We start from the raw sequence: 14,033 nt of genomic DNA, 5'->3' as shown, positions 1-14,033 counted from the left end.
GGAATGGCCTGTGAGCGGTTCACAATAAGTGTTTTCAAACTATTCATGACATCTGAAGTATCAACGTATATGCGCAGAAAAAAAAGAGATTGCATTTACAGGAATTAATTAGCATTTCCATCAGATGTATCGGTAGACATTCTAATACGCTAAACTTTTTCTCGCAAAAACATCCTTGGATGCAAACTTGCATATTAAAATTTTCTGAAAACCTTCATTGAGGTTTAAAGGTGAAGCGCCATGTTTTACTTTATAATGTTGCACAATTTTACAAGGAAACTGTAATGTGAACCGAGAAGAGAGCGTATAACACCTCCCTGACAGATTTACAGTAAAGATGAGAATCCAGGCTGAAAAATGGAATATTTTGCATACTTTCATTAGCGGTATGCAACAGGTGTATGTGTTATGTGAATAGGTTTTTGGGTGTCAAGCTTAGTCACAGTGTTATTAAAATGGAGCTGTCAGTTGCAATAACAATTTTCACAATAGATATTGTTCCGAAGCAGATTTAGAAAGATTAGTGCTTTGCATAGTTTTATGATACATCATCATTCAGAGCATTTTGTCTTTGAGATTGCTAGGTTTTGCTTTACAAATACATTTTGTATACATTCTCATTGTTATAATGGAGACCAGAAAAACTTTACTTTAAGAGTATCCCTCCTTTAACATTATCTTCGTCATCTGTATCCTATACTGGACCTATGCAATCATAACTCTAATTGGTATACTTTTTTAGATTTTTACCTTGTAGTATTTTTGCTAATTACTATTTTGCCTTTTTTGTATCTTAAAATGACCCTGGACAGGTCAGCCTCATTTACCAGCACTAATCCACAAACTCTTTCCGCTCTCCATCCCACAAACCAACACTGACCCACATTTTTAAAAACCACTTTCACATAAGAACTGCAGTTAATATGGGCATACAGAAACAAAACAGCACCCTCCAATTCAAAATGATACTGCATGCTGTAAACTACATGAAAGTGCTTTGTGTTATTTTTCATTCAGTGCTCAATGTTATTCCCATTTTTAATTCTGAAAACTTCCAGCTGTCTTATAAAACACATTGCATGTTCATTAAAAAACAAAACAAAACAAAAAACTGTAGCTTTAGGAAAAAAAATATGAACGCTAACTGAATCAAAATTTGTCACCACTTCAGCCTTATCACAAAATAACTGCCTCTGCTGTTCGACATAAGTCCATTTAAGCCATGTTTTAAGGACATCTCTATTAAAGTTTGCTTCTCTCAAACACATTTCTAATGGAAGATGGAAAAAAACCTTATGGAATATTCTTTCTCTGTGTGTGAGGAAGTGGAGGGATGGATTGTGGGTGGCTAATTCGTGGACAGGCTGCCCCTGAGCTAATGGCTAAGCATTTGTCGTCAGCCTTTTTGAACAGTTTTGAACAGAACAGCATAATAGTCACTTGAAAGCTTTCCATCATCGCAGCTGTGATGCATCCGTTTTCCTTGCTGCTAGCACTAAACATTGACAGAAGTGTATGAGAAGTAATAGTGGATGCTATTTTTGCATGCATCTTTCCAATGGCTAAACAGTTATGTAAGTTGCAGGATTAGGAGTATCAGCTGTTAGTTATGACATCAGAGCATTTTCTGTGTCATATTTTCTACTTTAGAGCAGCTACTAATATAAACTACCTATGCTTTTCTGCCTGATGTGATGTCTTGCATTTCAGTTTTAGGACCATTTATCTTGTTATAGGTGACCACTGTTTACTGTGTTATTATATTCTTCATGAAAATGGAGCTTTGAATCTCTTTGTTCAGCTTCCACTATACTTTCAGCTGTTTGCTTTGGCTTGATTAATTGCACTGTCTTTTTACTCTCAAACAACTCAACATCCTCTCATATTCTATTGAGGCATCTATAGATTGTGAACACACAATGAGAAAAGACACATGCAGGTATTCAACCATCCACATACACAAATATACACAGACGTCAGACGGCTTCCTGTTTAATGTCACTTCCTCAGCATCTGTCTCTCAGCACCTGCAAAGTCCACAGACTGTCATTTGTTTGAGCTGTTTGTTTGAAGAATGAATGGTTCGGACATGCATAATTCACTGTATCTGATTGTTCTGCGGTTTCAGGCGTATTACAGCAAACAGTTTAAAGTTAATAGTACAGTACTAGCCTTATTTTTTCTATGAAATTTGTAAAAGTACAACCAAAAATGCTTCACATTACATTAATGTACACTGCATTAGTTTTTTTTTTTTTAAAGAAATAAATATATATTATATATTTATTCAAGGATGCATTAAATTGATCAAAGGGGACAGTAAAGACGTTTATAATGTAACATTATTACAAATTTAAAATAAATTTAGCTTTTTAACTTTCTATTTATCAACAAATCCTGAAAAAAAAACAAAGTTTCCACAAAATTATTAAACAGCACAACTGTTTTCAACAAATCAACTGCTGATCAACAAATCAGCATATGTGAAAGATTTCTGAAGGACCATGTGTCACTGCTGGAGTAATGATGCTGAAAATGTAGCTTTGCCATCACAGAAATAAATCACATTTTGAAATATATTAAAATAGGAAACAGTTATTTTAAATTGTTTTCAAAATATTTAGGTTTTTCTGTATTTTTAATCAAATAAATACAGACTTGGTGAGCATTAGAAACTTCTTGCAAAAACATTTGCATACAAACTCATGGCAAACGCATTTCATGACAAGGTTAATGAACTTCAGCAGTCAACAAAAAAAACTGTACCCAAACTGCATTTCCTGGAATAAGTGTGACATGCTGAAAATTGCTGACTAACAGTGGCCAGCCCTTATTTGTTAGAAATGCAGTACCTGCATACCTTCATGCACCTGACTCAGTCACTGTCCAGTGAAAAATATGTTCAGGTATGTTCAGCTAAAACAAAAACTAAACTCTACGTCAGTGGAGAGAGAATGCACACTCCTTGTCTACACTCTCTTAGATAATGTTTGCGTTCCTTTCTTACCAACACACATCCTCTTAACCATCTAAGGACTTGTTTTTCAGCTCACATATTTTAAATTGATACTTCCGTGATCATTACCTGGCATCGTTTAACACGAGCAATTCCATCGAATCAAAAAAGAATGTCACCAACGTTTCGTGACAGGTAAAAGATCCTCTTCAAAGATCAAAGCACAACATACTGTACTGCACTTGTTATCATAGCACAAATATGCCATTAATTTAGTCTGAAAACTGAATGGGAAAGTAAAGAAATATCTCCAAATGCTTTATTGTGCCATTTATAATTATTAAAAAAAACAAAAAACAAGCAAGCATCACTATAAACACCTCAAACACTGCTGTATAACATAACAGCAGGGCACTGTTCTCACTGTCTGTTTATATTGGTTGAACATCACATTTAAAGGCCAAGGTCTGTCTATTAGATTACCCTAAATGCCTGGCTATAAGATTATGAGATCAAGAAGTTATGAAAACATTTGCAAAGCTGGAGAGAGCCGATAAGAGAAGTATGATGATTTAGTATGATGAACACACTCCACTGGTTCAGCAGAGAGATTCCTAACAAAAGAACAGAAGGAGGACAAAGAGTGTGTGCCCTCCATCAAGGTCAGATCATGGACTTGACTGTCAACTAAAGAGAGTTTAACTTGCATATGAAAGCAAACAGGCCTACATTCACACAAAGACACACTGATATAACAAACATGAACAACTGTGTGTAAACATGCATTTTACTCTCTCTCTCAGACCTTCAATAAACAGAAAAAAAAGATCTTTACACTCGGCATTGATGGTTCCATGAAGAATCTTGAACATCCATGGAACCTTTCAAATGCACAAAACATTCTTTAGTCAAAAAAGGTTCTTTAGATTTTTAAAATCACTGTTCATTGGTTCTTCAAATGGTTCCTCTATGGTATCACTGCAAAAACAACCTTTTGGAGCCTTTATTTTAAAGAGTGTGTTTTACAGATCAGAGATAAAAGTGCTCATAAGAAATTTCAGTCCAGTCCACATCACAATCTCTCCTGCAACCTAACATTTACAAGTTAGTTCAGTCTTGCAGCAAATGATGGAGATCCTCTTGCCTTGTCTCTATAGATGCAGTTTCACATTATACACTCTTCATGTAATGATGCATTTATGCAGCAAATGCATTTTTTCCCTGAACTAAGCCTTTTTAATCTGGGGTGTCCCTGACACTTTCTGGCTAATTATGATGTCTTCACTGAGCTCAGCGTTCCCCTTATTAACCTGTTGTATAACACTTTCCATCTCAATGCCAGCAATTTATAGGTTTTATAACACTTTCTTAATGAACTAGTGGCCCTGATGGCTTTGCTTTCAAAAAGTCAAAACTCTTTCTGTGCATTCAGCAGTGGAGTGGAAGTTGTGTTGATTCCACCCTGAGGTGCTGTGTTTCTGTGCGTGTCCTCTTGGCCGATTCTGCTTAGACTAGCTAGTCACGATTTTTCACACCCACTCACACACCATCCAAATGCCGTCCAAAAGAAATGATTAGAGGAGAACAGAAGTCGTTATTGTCACACAGGTGAAGGCTTCATGGCCGAGCGTGTTTCTCCTTGACGGTGGGACAATGCTGGTTAAAGCTATGATAATTCTTGTAGACTGAGTCACAAACTGCACAGTGCAGTACAGGTATAGTCTTCTGTTGTCATAGTAACATTCTCTAATAAAGCTTTGGTCTTTGATCAAAGCAAGGATTAGTATTCTTCGATTCAGCCTACACGGACACTCAAACTTACAATTCATTGAATCTGTTAAATTAAAATGACCGTTGACTGATATTGATTTGTCTTGATTCTAGGTATCTCATTATTTTCTGAGGCTACTCCTACACTTATTACATCACTCACTCCTACTGCGATTGAAGGTTGAGTCACGAAGTAGAGGCGTTTTTGAACACTGCCAATGAAAGATATCCAAGCAATTAAATGCAGTGTGATGTCATTAGTTTAGTCATCCACAGCTATAGCCCACCACACATGACCCACTTTTGCCTGTTAAATCACACTCGCCCACACTGGCTCAAATAGCCATTGGCTGTATGGGGAAGGCCCAAATATGACAGAGCCCAAATATGTGTTGTCTAGAAGGGTAAAATCGCTTAATGAGCCTATTAAAGCAACTTTTGTAGAGCTTGACATTACAACACGTCAGAAGCATCATCGACTGATGTTTTTCTGTGATGTGATTTAAAACGGATAATTACAGCATGTAATTTGCATCAGGCTGTAATTTGCATCAACAGAAGCAGGTTGGGTTTCTTCTGTTTACAGCAGTTCACAGGTAGCGGAATGCGAACTGGCATCTCTGCTATTTCATTACGGAGTTCTGTTGTCAAGCATCAACCGCAAATTCGAACCTGAGATGTTTCAGGCGTGTGGCATCTCAGGTACTGTGAGAAAAATCTTGTTGTTCCTTTAGTCAGTGTCTAGTTAAAGAAAATTTCCGTTTAGGTCAGAGGTATGGTATGTTGCAAACAATTAGACTTAAATAAGTTCAATACTAGATGTAGAATGCACTGAGAGTGTCTTAAAGATACAGGAAGTTCAGGCAAAAATTCCACCTTACTGCATCACATGAAGCACATTCATTTTAAAACTGTTTTTAAATGCTTCTTTCCAGTGTACATAAGTTTCCTAAAACAATACACACAGTTTGAAGTCAGTAAGAGTTTTTTATGTTTTTAATAAAAGTGTTTAATGCTCAACAAGGCTGCATTTGGTCGATCAGAAATACGATGATATAGTGAAATATTATTAGAATTTAAAATAACTGTTTCTATTTTAATATAGTTTTAAATGTAATTTATTCCTGTGATGATAAAGCTGAATTTGTATTCTTTTATGAACAAAAGAACAGTATTTATTGGAAATAGATTTTTTAACAATGTAAAAGCCTTAACTGTCACTTTTGATCAGTTTAATGTGTCCTTGTTGTGTGAAAGTATTTATTTAAAGAAAACAAACTCTTCTTCATTGACTAAAAAACAGTCACAAAATAATTATAACTTGCAGTTCAGTAAGTGAGTGAGATGTTGATTTAGTAACTTCTCAGTTTGATTCAGTTCAGTGAAAGATCTGTCAAACTGATCCAATCCAACTCCAAAAAATTGTGTTTTTGAAAAGCATTAAAATAATTGTCTGCTATGAGTGATTTGTTTGTGATCTTGATTTATGAAATAGAACCAGCTCATTGGTTATTGAATTAGAAAAGCATTGCAAGAAACAATGGTGTACAGTAGAGTATGGTTGGTTCCTATGGAATCATAAAGGATAGATTCATTTCAGAATGTGATCTAAATGACTGCTTTTAGTAGATCCTTAAATAATTTCTCATTCAAGAAGGATTCATTCACCACCCTTCTATAGGCAACATTCATTTATATCTCCCGTGTGTCTATTATTAGTAGAGTGTGAGTCTCATATGATACTGTAAGTCTGCTCGGCTTGCCATAGACAAGTATTGACTCCCTACAGTGAATCACTGTACCACAATTACTGAAACCATTTCTTCCACTCCAAACATAATGCAAAGTTTGTGTAAAACCCAAAGAAATATTCCAGAAAAGGACTTTTCCGTGGACTCCAAGATGGTTTTCAATATTTGTGGGTATGATAGGGTATATACAAATAACCTACTATATATATTAAGCCAGAGCAGTTAGTCTCTTTGGTTCCTGTTGCTAAAAACAAAGCATGGAAAACAGCAAACCCGTTGTGAGGCTAACTATAGCAGTGGAATATAAAATTGAAGAACTAGTGGGATCCTGCATGACAAAGACCAAATATGAAGGGTCACCACGCTCTGACAGACGGGTTAAAGAAAGCAAGTAAGCAAGGGGTAAAGGTGCAGTGTTTGTCATTCTCTGTCAGAACTGTGACGGGATGAAATCCATCCATTTATCCCTCAAGGAAAAAAAATAAGGAGGATAACAGAGGAGTGTGAGTGTGTACACTCATTTATCTGGGAGCTTTTCTGACAGTTTCAAGACAGCATGAATTTTAAATAGAAGGCAAGTAGCGGTGAGTGACAGAGGAACATTGCGCTCTAAACGAGAGCGAATCTAGAATGACATTTACAGGCGGTGAATCAGCCGCTTGAAACACATTACACAGTTGCTCATGTTTTCTTAATAAATTCCCTCAGAAAAACACCATTGGAGGTCACATAAAGCAGCGTACATGCTTTAAGTCGAAAATTCCCACAGTAGTCACCTGGACAGACAGGTGAGGTGTGTGACATGTCTCAAGGCATCTCAGAAATACCATTATGAGGAAGTATGTTCATGCTTCAGGTGAATAACTTCAGGTCAGAGCACCTTGCAGAGGGCAAACTACAGAAAAAAAACTCTTCAGTCAAACATTTAAATAAAAATGAGGAAATTTTAAAGAATTGAAGTAATTAAATTAATTTAGTAAAGTAATTAAATTACATAGAAATTAAGAAATAAAAATAAATAATAAAAATAAATAATAGTTATCCTTTAAAAATGCTATGAAGGCAAACAGTTGATTGGAATAATGGTCAAAATACAGTATACACTTCATTGGTCATTACAGAAGAAAAATTAGCTGCAAAATATTGAGGATGACAAATCAAAAATTAATTATTCTGGAGAGCTACAAAAGAGCTTTTAGTATAGTTTATTTTAGCTTGAAGATGTATGCCTAATTTTTTGGTTTTGACAACTAAACTAAACCATGCAGGAAAAAAGCTTAAAGTGTGTACTTGCTCTTTAAGTGTGTCTACTTTCTTTCTCATTTTTAAATCACTCTGAATGGGAATCTGCTAGATGACTAAATGTAAATGTAAATGTCTAGACTTTGTCCCTCTGACAGGAAACTGTCCTTAATGTGAAACTCGCCCTATTAAGAAAGAACATCCTGATTTGTCTAGCATGCTAATTCAGAGCAAAGAGTTCATCAGGGAAAGCTGAGGCATGAATATTTTAGGATCCGTTCACTGCACACATGTTGTGTGTTTGGTGCTGGTCCATATGTTCACTGTCTCTTTCTCACAGTCACACAGAAACACACAGGTGTTATTGATGTACAGTGTTATATGATGTGATGAACACAGACAAGAAGTGAGGTCATTAACAGAGGAATTAACAGAGGACATGGCTCAGACAGCCCAGAATAATGGGGGAGATCAGCATCTCAGAAAGAAGGAGAGGTGTTGATTGCTTTAGTTGAACTGTGCTCAGATGGATCATAGCCTGTGGGATCTCTGTTCATTCAGTATATCATCTATGAAAATGTATGCTCTAATTAAATGCACATTATAGACATTCATTTCAATTCTTTTTTTCTTTTTTCTTTCTTTAGTAGTAAGAATAATGACCATTTTTAATAATATGTTAAGCTAAATATGTAATCCTGAAAAAAACAGTTTACAGTTTACACAAAAATATCATACAGCGTAACTGTTTTCAACCATAATTATTAAAAAAAAATATTTCTTGATGAGCAAATCAGCACATAGAATGATTTCTGAAGGATCATGTGACACTGAAGACTGGAGTAATGACCAGTAAAAAAAATAAATTACATTAAAAAAAAATATTCAAATTCTTTTAATTTTACAATATTTAAAAATATTATATCTCCAAAACTTTTGAGCGGTAATGTATGTATAGAAAAAAAACTTATCTCTAATCTCTTATACTCAATGTGTGGTAACAACAGTTCAAGTAGTTGATATAAAAGGACTGTGTTGATGTGTTGTACTTAGTGACAGAGAAATTACAAGCAAAGAGTTTCATTATTAGACTTTTTGTTTGTCATCAAACAACAAAGTGATGTTTTGATCCTCCTGTGTCTTCTGTTTTGAGATCTCATCCTACAGCATCCTCTTTATCAAATCAGACCTATGTTTTTGTAATCAAGTCCAGCTTTGACTCATTCAAAGCACACAAACATAGTTAACTCACTTTTGTTTTGCATTTACTCAACATTGAGCTTCCTGAAATCTTTTTCATTTTTGGAACGATTTTCAAAGGCAGCCTAATTATGAACACTAAGCAAGAGAACTCAGGGATGAAATAGCAGATAATTTAGCATTTGCTACTGTAATTTGTAGAGATTCAAGTGTGTGGAGAGAGTTCTGATTTCCCAGCAGGCTTGGTGTAGGCTCCGTGCCTGTTTCTAGAGTGGATATACTCAAGTCAGGTCAGGCTTTGGCTTGAACTAGCAGCCAAGGATAACACAGGGCAATGTTTCCGGTGGCTTCAGAAAATGTAGCCTTCCGCCAAAATGGGGAGTTATTAAATATCCAAACATGGCCATTGGTCAAGGGTGGAAGATGGCTGAAACTTCAGCCCAGACTTAACACAGCACAAAGGAGGATGTAAATGTATTATAGATCATGGCACTTGCAGTGCATTTCTCCTTGTCTGTAAGCTTGCAAAGACCTCACATTGCATAACGTGTAGATAAAGCAGAATAAATAAAAAATGAACCTATGAAAAAGACAAAAACATCAGAATTAAACGATAAAACAGAATGAAAAAAAAATCGAAAGATGCAGGTAGCATCCTAATCAATTATGTGAGTAATGAGCATTAAGCAAATGTACAGTAATGGAAAATTGCTTGGTTAAAGCAATCTTGTGATAAGAACAGTCTTAGGTTTAGAGTAGGTTTTGTCTGGCTATTAGTTAATGTGCAGTCATTCGTAAGGGGAATGTGGGTAGGAAGTGAATTAGGGAAACAGAAAGGGAATCTTAAAGCTTCCTCCTCATTTCAAAGAATAAGGATGTGGATTCACAAGTTGACATGGTATCTGCTTTTTAGTTTTCATCCGCACAAGTGGGCCATTTTTTAAGAACTGACAATGTCATTTTGATCGTGACTGCAGGGAAATGCTACCAAGTATGAGCGAAATGTAAAACTGAAAGAGTAATGTGAAAATGAAAGTTAAATGTGTCTTTCTCTGTTTTTCTTTCCAGTTTTCATCTGCAGTTTCATGATAGCCGCACCCATTTTTGGTTACCTGGGGGACCGATTCAACAGAAAGGTCATTCTGAGCTGTGGAATCTTCTTCTGGTCCTTTGTGACGCTGCTAAGCTCCTTCATTACCAAAGATGTAAGTGCCATACTCTCTTTCTCCTCTACAAGCAGCAGCTTAAACCTTAAACAACAGAACCTCTTAAAGCAATCATGTCAATGGGATTATCATTTTAGAAGAATCTCAAAATACAAATGTAGTTTGTTTTTGCTCAGAAAGTGGGTATTGGGTATTTTTAGAAGCAGAACGGCAACCCAGCCCATGCAGTAGCATCTCTAAAGCTCATTCAGTTTCTGGCTCATTTGAGAGCACTTTGAAACTACACTAGAGTCATTCAGCATTGCAGGACTCAGTGTACTTTATTATTTAGATGTCTCTCGCTCTTGCTCTCTCTTCCGCACTTTGCTTTTTTTCCTTTTTCCCTTCTGCTAAGATGAAATGATTAAATGACATGCTCACTTAGCAGAACACTAGACCTGTCTCATAAGACCTCTTGTTACAGCTCTAGTGCTGTTTGTCATCCTCTTTGTCTGCTCTCTATATCTTATTCTTTGTTTTATCCAGGCCTCACTCACTCATGTCATTTAGAGTCATAAAAGCCAATAAAATTACAAATCCAAACAGCATTTGTTGCCACTTAAGACTTGACAACAATCAAGTTGTTGAACTTAGCTACATCGTGAATATAGCAGTTAATCAGAAGTCAAACACACCACTTTCTATGCAAATTAGTCCGATAATAACAGATTGTGCCTTATTCACAAAAAATAGGGCCTAGTTGCCTGCTGTAGTTAACATTGCACTGTACGCAAATGTGATATAAGTGCTTTACAAATCAATTTTACGAATAAATTAATAATTATTTTGAATTATTAATTTCCCTGACATTATGTTAATCCTTTCTTTTGGCTTTAGTACTGCAAAGTGACAACATAAATACCAAAAAATAAAATTTTAAATAACATTTTGTCTTTATAATATCATAGTATAAATGGAACTTATATTTACTTTAGCGATCAGAACTATAGTTACAGATAATATAAAAAGAACAGAAAATCGGTTTGACATACAGGCAGCATCTAAGCTTCTTCTTTAAAATGTATGTGAACAGGTCAATAAAGTGAGACAACAGTAAAGCCAAACTGAGTAAGGCAGGCCAAAAAAACATTAAGATTAAATTGATGCTTAATATCTAGAATCCCTCACAGACCATCTCAATCAAATTGTATGTGTGCGTGTGGAGCCGGTCTCCAGGGAGGTTATTGCTATAGAGATAGAGAGTGGCAGCTAATTAAAAGGCCACTTTAATGAGAGGAAGACTGAGAAATGACAACGAAGGAATGTTCCTTGTGGCTACGATAACTGATTTTAGTGATATCTAGTGTGTATGTGTGTGCAGTTTGCTTTTGGTTAGCCTTTTTTTGTTTTGTGAGTGTGCATGCGGCGACTGCATTTATATCTATAAGATGTGTGTGTGTGTGGTCAGAGTATGCTGGCCAAACGCAACGGGGGGTATAAATGCGCTAATCTCCTCGATCTGCAGTGCTGAGTCGATACTGACAGGCCAAGCCACTCTGCATCAAAGTCACATGATTCTCCAAGACCGCACACATATGCACATATGCATACATGAGTGCAGAGACTGCAGATATCCCTTTATCTGTCAATCATCCGACCCAGGGCGGTGGACTGTTATATAATGTTCTCCACCAAGAGAAATCTGATCTCATCAACATCATAACCATCACGTTAATGTTACCTCAACATTGCTGCAAGGTCTGCATTACATTAATCATAAGGAGAGTGCTGTTTCATAAGAATACACTGAAATGATGAAAAATACTATTATGCCAAGAAACCATCTTATGGGATAAGAAATCTGGATGAAGTCAAAGAGTTCTTAGTTTGATGAAAATAATAGGCTGTCCAGCACTCTGCTTTGAGAAGAAATGATCTACTAAATCTCTGTATGGCTTAAACCGACCTCACAACCTCTTGCTGATCTGTTCATTATCTAAAACCCCTCGTAACTTGATGTTCGGCTTCTTTTAATGAGATTTCTCAGGGCTTTGGGAAGAGACAATCAATTCACTGTACCGTGTTGCTACAACAAGATTTAAAGACATTTGTTAAACATTTAAATCATGATCCTAAAAACATAAGTAAGGCATGTAAGTGGCAAATGAAGGGAGACTTATGGATGTCTGATTCCCATGACCATTTTAACACCATCTTGTTTTGCTTTTGTCAGATGACAAGAAAACAAAACATCAGGGGATGTCAGTGGTGGTTTTTAGTTAGATATCAAGTCAAGTCAAGTCAAGTCTGCTTTATTGTCAATTCTTCCACATGTACAGTACATACATACAGAGAATCGAAATTGCGTTACTCTCAGACCCCCGGTGCATACAGATAACACGAACAGTAGAGACTAAAAATATAGATCAAATATAAAATATAAGATAAAACTATACAATAAGGGAATGTAAAAAAGACATAATAGAAAAAATAAAATAAAAATAAGGTTAAATAAAAGCAGCGCAAGGCACATGGCAGATAGAGTGCAAACCAGTGAACAAACAGTGCAGATAAAAAGATTTTTAGTGCATAAAAAAAATAGCTTATTCAGTCTGATTAAAAGTGACAAAGTGACAAAGGGCTCAGAGCAGTTATTTTATTAAACTGACTGATGAGGAGGTAGAATGATGTCAGATCCATGGTGAATGAGGTAGTGAGCAGACCACTGCTGCACAAAGTGACTGGTGCATGACATTCGTATGTTAGAGGGAGGGGGGGTGGAAGGACCTGGGGATGTGGGACCTGGGGGGGGGGGGGGGGGGGGGGTTTCATAGTTCAGTGGTGCCTGAGGCAGAAGAGGGGACGGGGGGGTAAGTTCGGGAGCGAGTTCAGCTTCCTGACAGCCTGATGGATGAAGCTGTCCTTCAGTCTGCTGGTCCTGGCCTGGAGACTCCGCAGTCTCCTCCCTGATGGGAGCAGACTGAAGAAGCTGTGTGACGGGTGAGTGGGATCACCTGCAATGCAGAGGGCTTTTCGAGTGAGACGGGTTCCATAAATGTCCTGGAGGGAGGGGAGAGAGACACCAATAATCTTCTCAGCTGCTCTCACTATGCGTTGCAGAGTCTTCCGGCAGGACGTGTTGCAGGCACCATACCACACAGTGATGCAGCTCGTCAGAATGCTCTCGATGGTGCCTCTGTAGAAGGTGTACATGATGGGGGGTGGGGCTCTGGCTCTCCTCAATTTGCGGAGGAAGTAGAGACGCTGCTGTGATTTCTTGGCCAGTGCTGCGGTGTTGTCGGTCCAGGAGAGGTCCTCTGTGATGTGCACACCCAGGAACTTGGTGCTGCTCACTCTCTCCACAGTCGCACCGTTGATGGTCAGAGGAACGTGCTGAGTGTGTGCTCTCCTGAAGTCCACAACAATCTCCTTCGTCTTCTCCACGTTCAGAGAGAGATTGTTGTCACTGCACCACCCGGCCAGGCGGCTCACCTCGCTCCTGTAGTTTGTCTCATCTCTGTTGCTAATGAGACCCACCACAGTCGTGTCATCCGCAAACTTAATGAAGAGGTTGGAGTTGTGTGACGGTGTGCAGTCGTGGGTCAGCAGAGTGAAGAGGAGGGGGCTCAGCACACATCCTTGGGGGGCCCCAGTGTTCAGTGTGATGGTGCTGGATGTGTTGCTGCCGACACGTACTGCCTGAGGTCTTCCAGTCAGAAAGTCCAACAGCCAGTTGCACAGCGAAGTGTTGAGCCCCAGCTCGACCAGTTTGTGAATGAGCTGTTGAGGGATGATTGTGTTGAATGCTGAACTGAAGTCTATGAACAGCATTCTGACGTATGAGTCTTTTTCCTCTAGATGTGTGAGTGCTGAGTGGAGGGTAGTTGAGATGGCATCATCTGTCGACCGGTTGGACCGATATGCAAACTGGAATGGGTCCAGGGAGGGGGGGGGGCAGACTTGATGTGG

The 14,033-nt window shown here is 37.7% G+C and overlaps 1 protein-coding gene across 1 annotated transcript in view; it reads left to right on the top strand.

The window, feature by feature from the left end:
* spns2 (spinster homolog 2 (Drosophila)) overlaps nt 1-14,033 on the top strand; it is a 68,908-nt gene that overhangs the window by 26,467 nt on the left and 28,408 nt on the right. The window contains exon 3 of the mRNA XM_019104319.2: nt 9,988-10,124. Within this exon, the coding sequence (XP_018959864.1) occupies nt 9,988-10,124 (137 nt within the window). The remainder of the gene's footprint in view (nt 1-9,987; nt 10,125-14,033) is intronic.

This window comes from Cyprinus carpio, chromosome B5, assembly GCF_018340385.1.
Source record: "Cyprinus carpio isolate SPL01 chromosome B5, ASM1834038v1, whole genome shotgun sequence".
Taxonomy (NCBI): Eukaryota; Metazoa; Chordata; class Actinopteri; order Cypriniformes; family Cyprinidae; genus Cyprinus; species Cyprinus carpio.
Note: the sequence above shows the minus strand (reverse complement) of the source record. Positions and strands in the feature narration are given on the sequence as shown.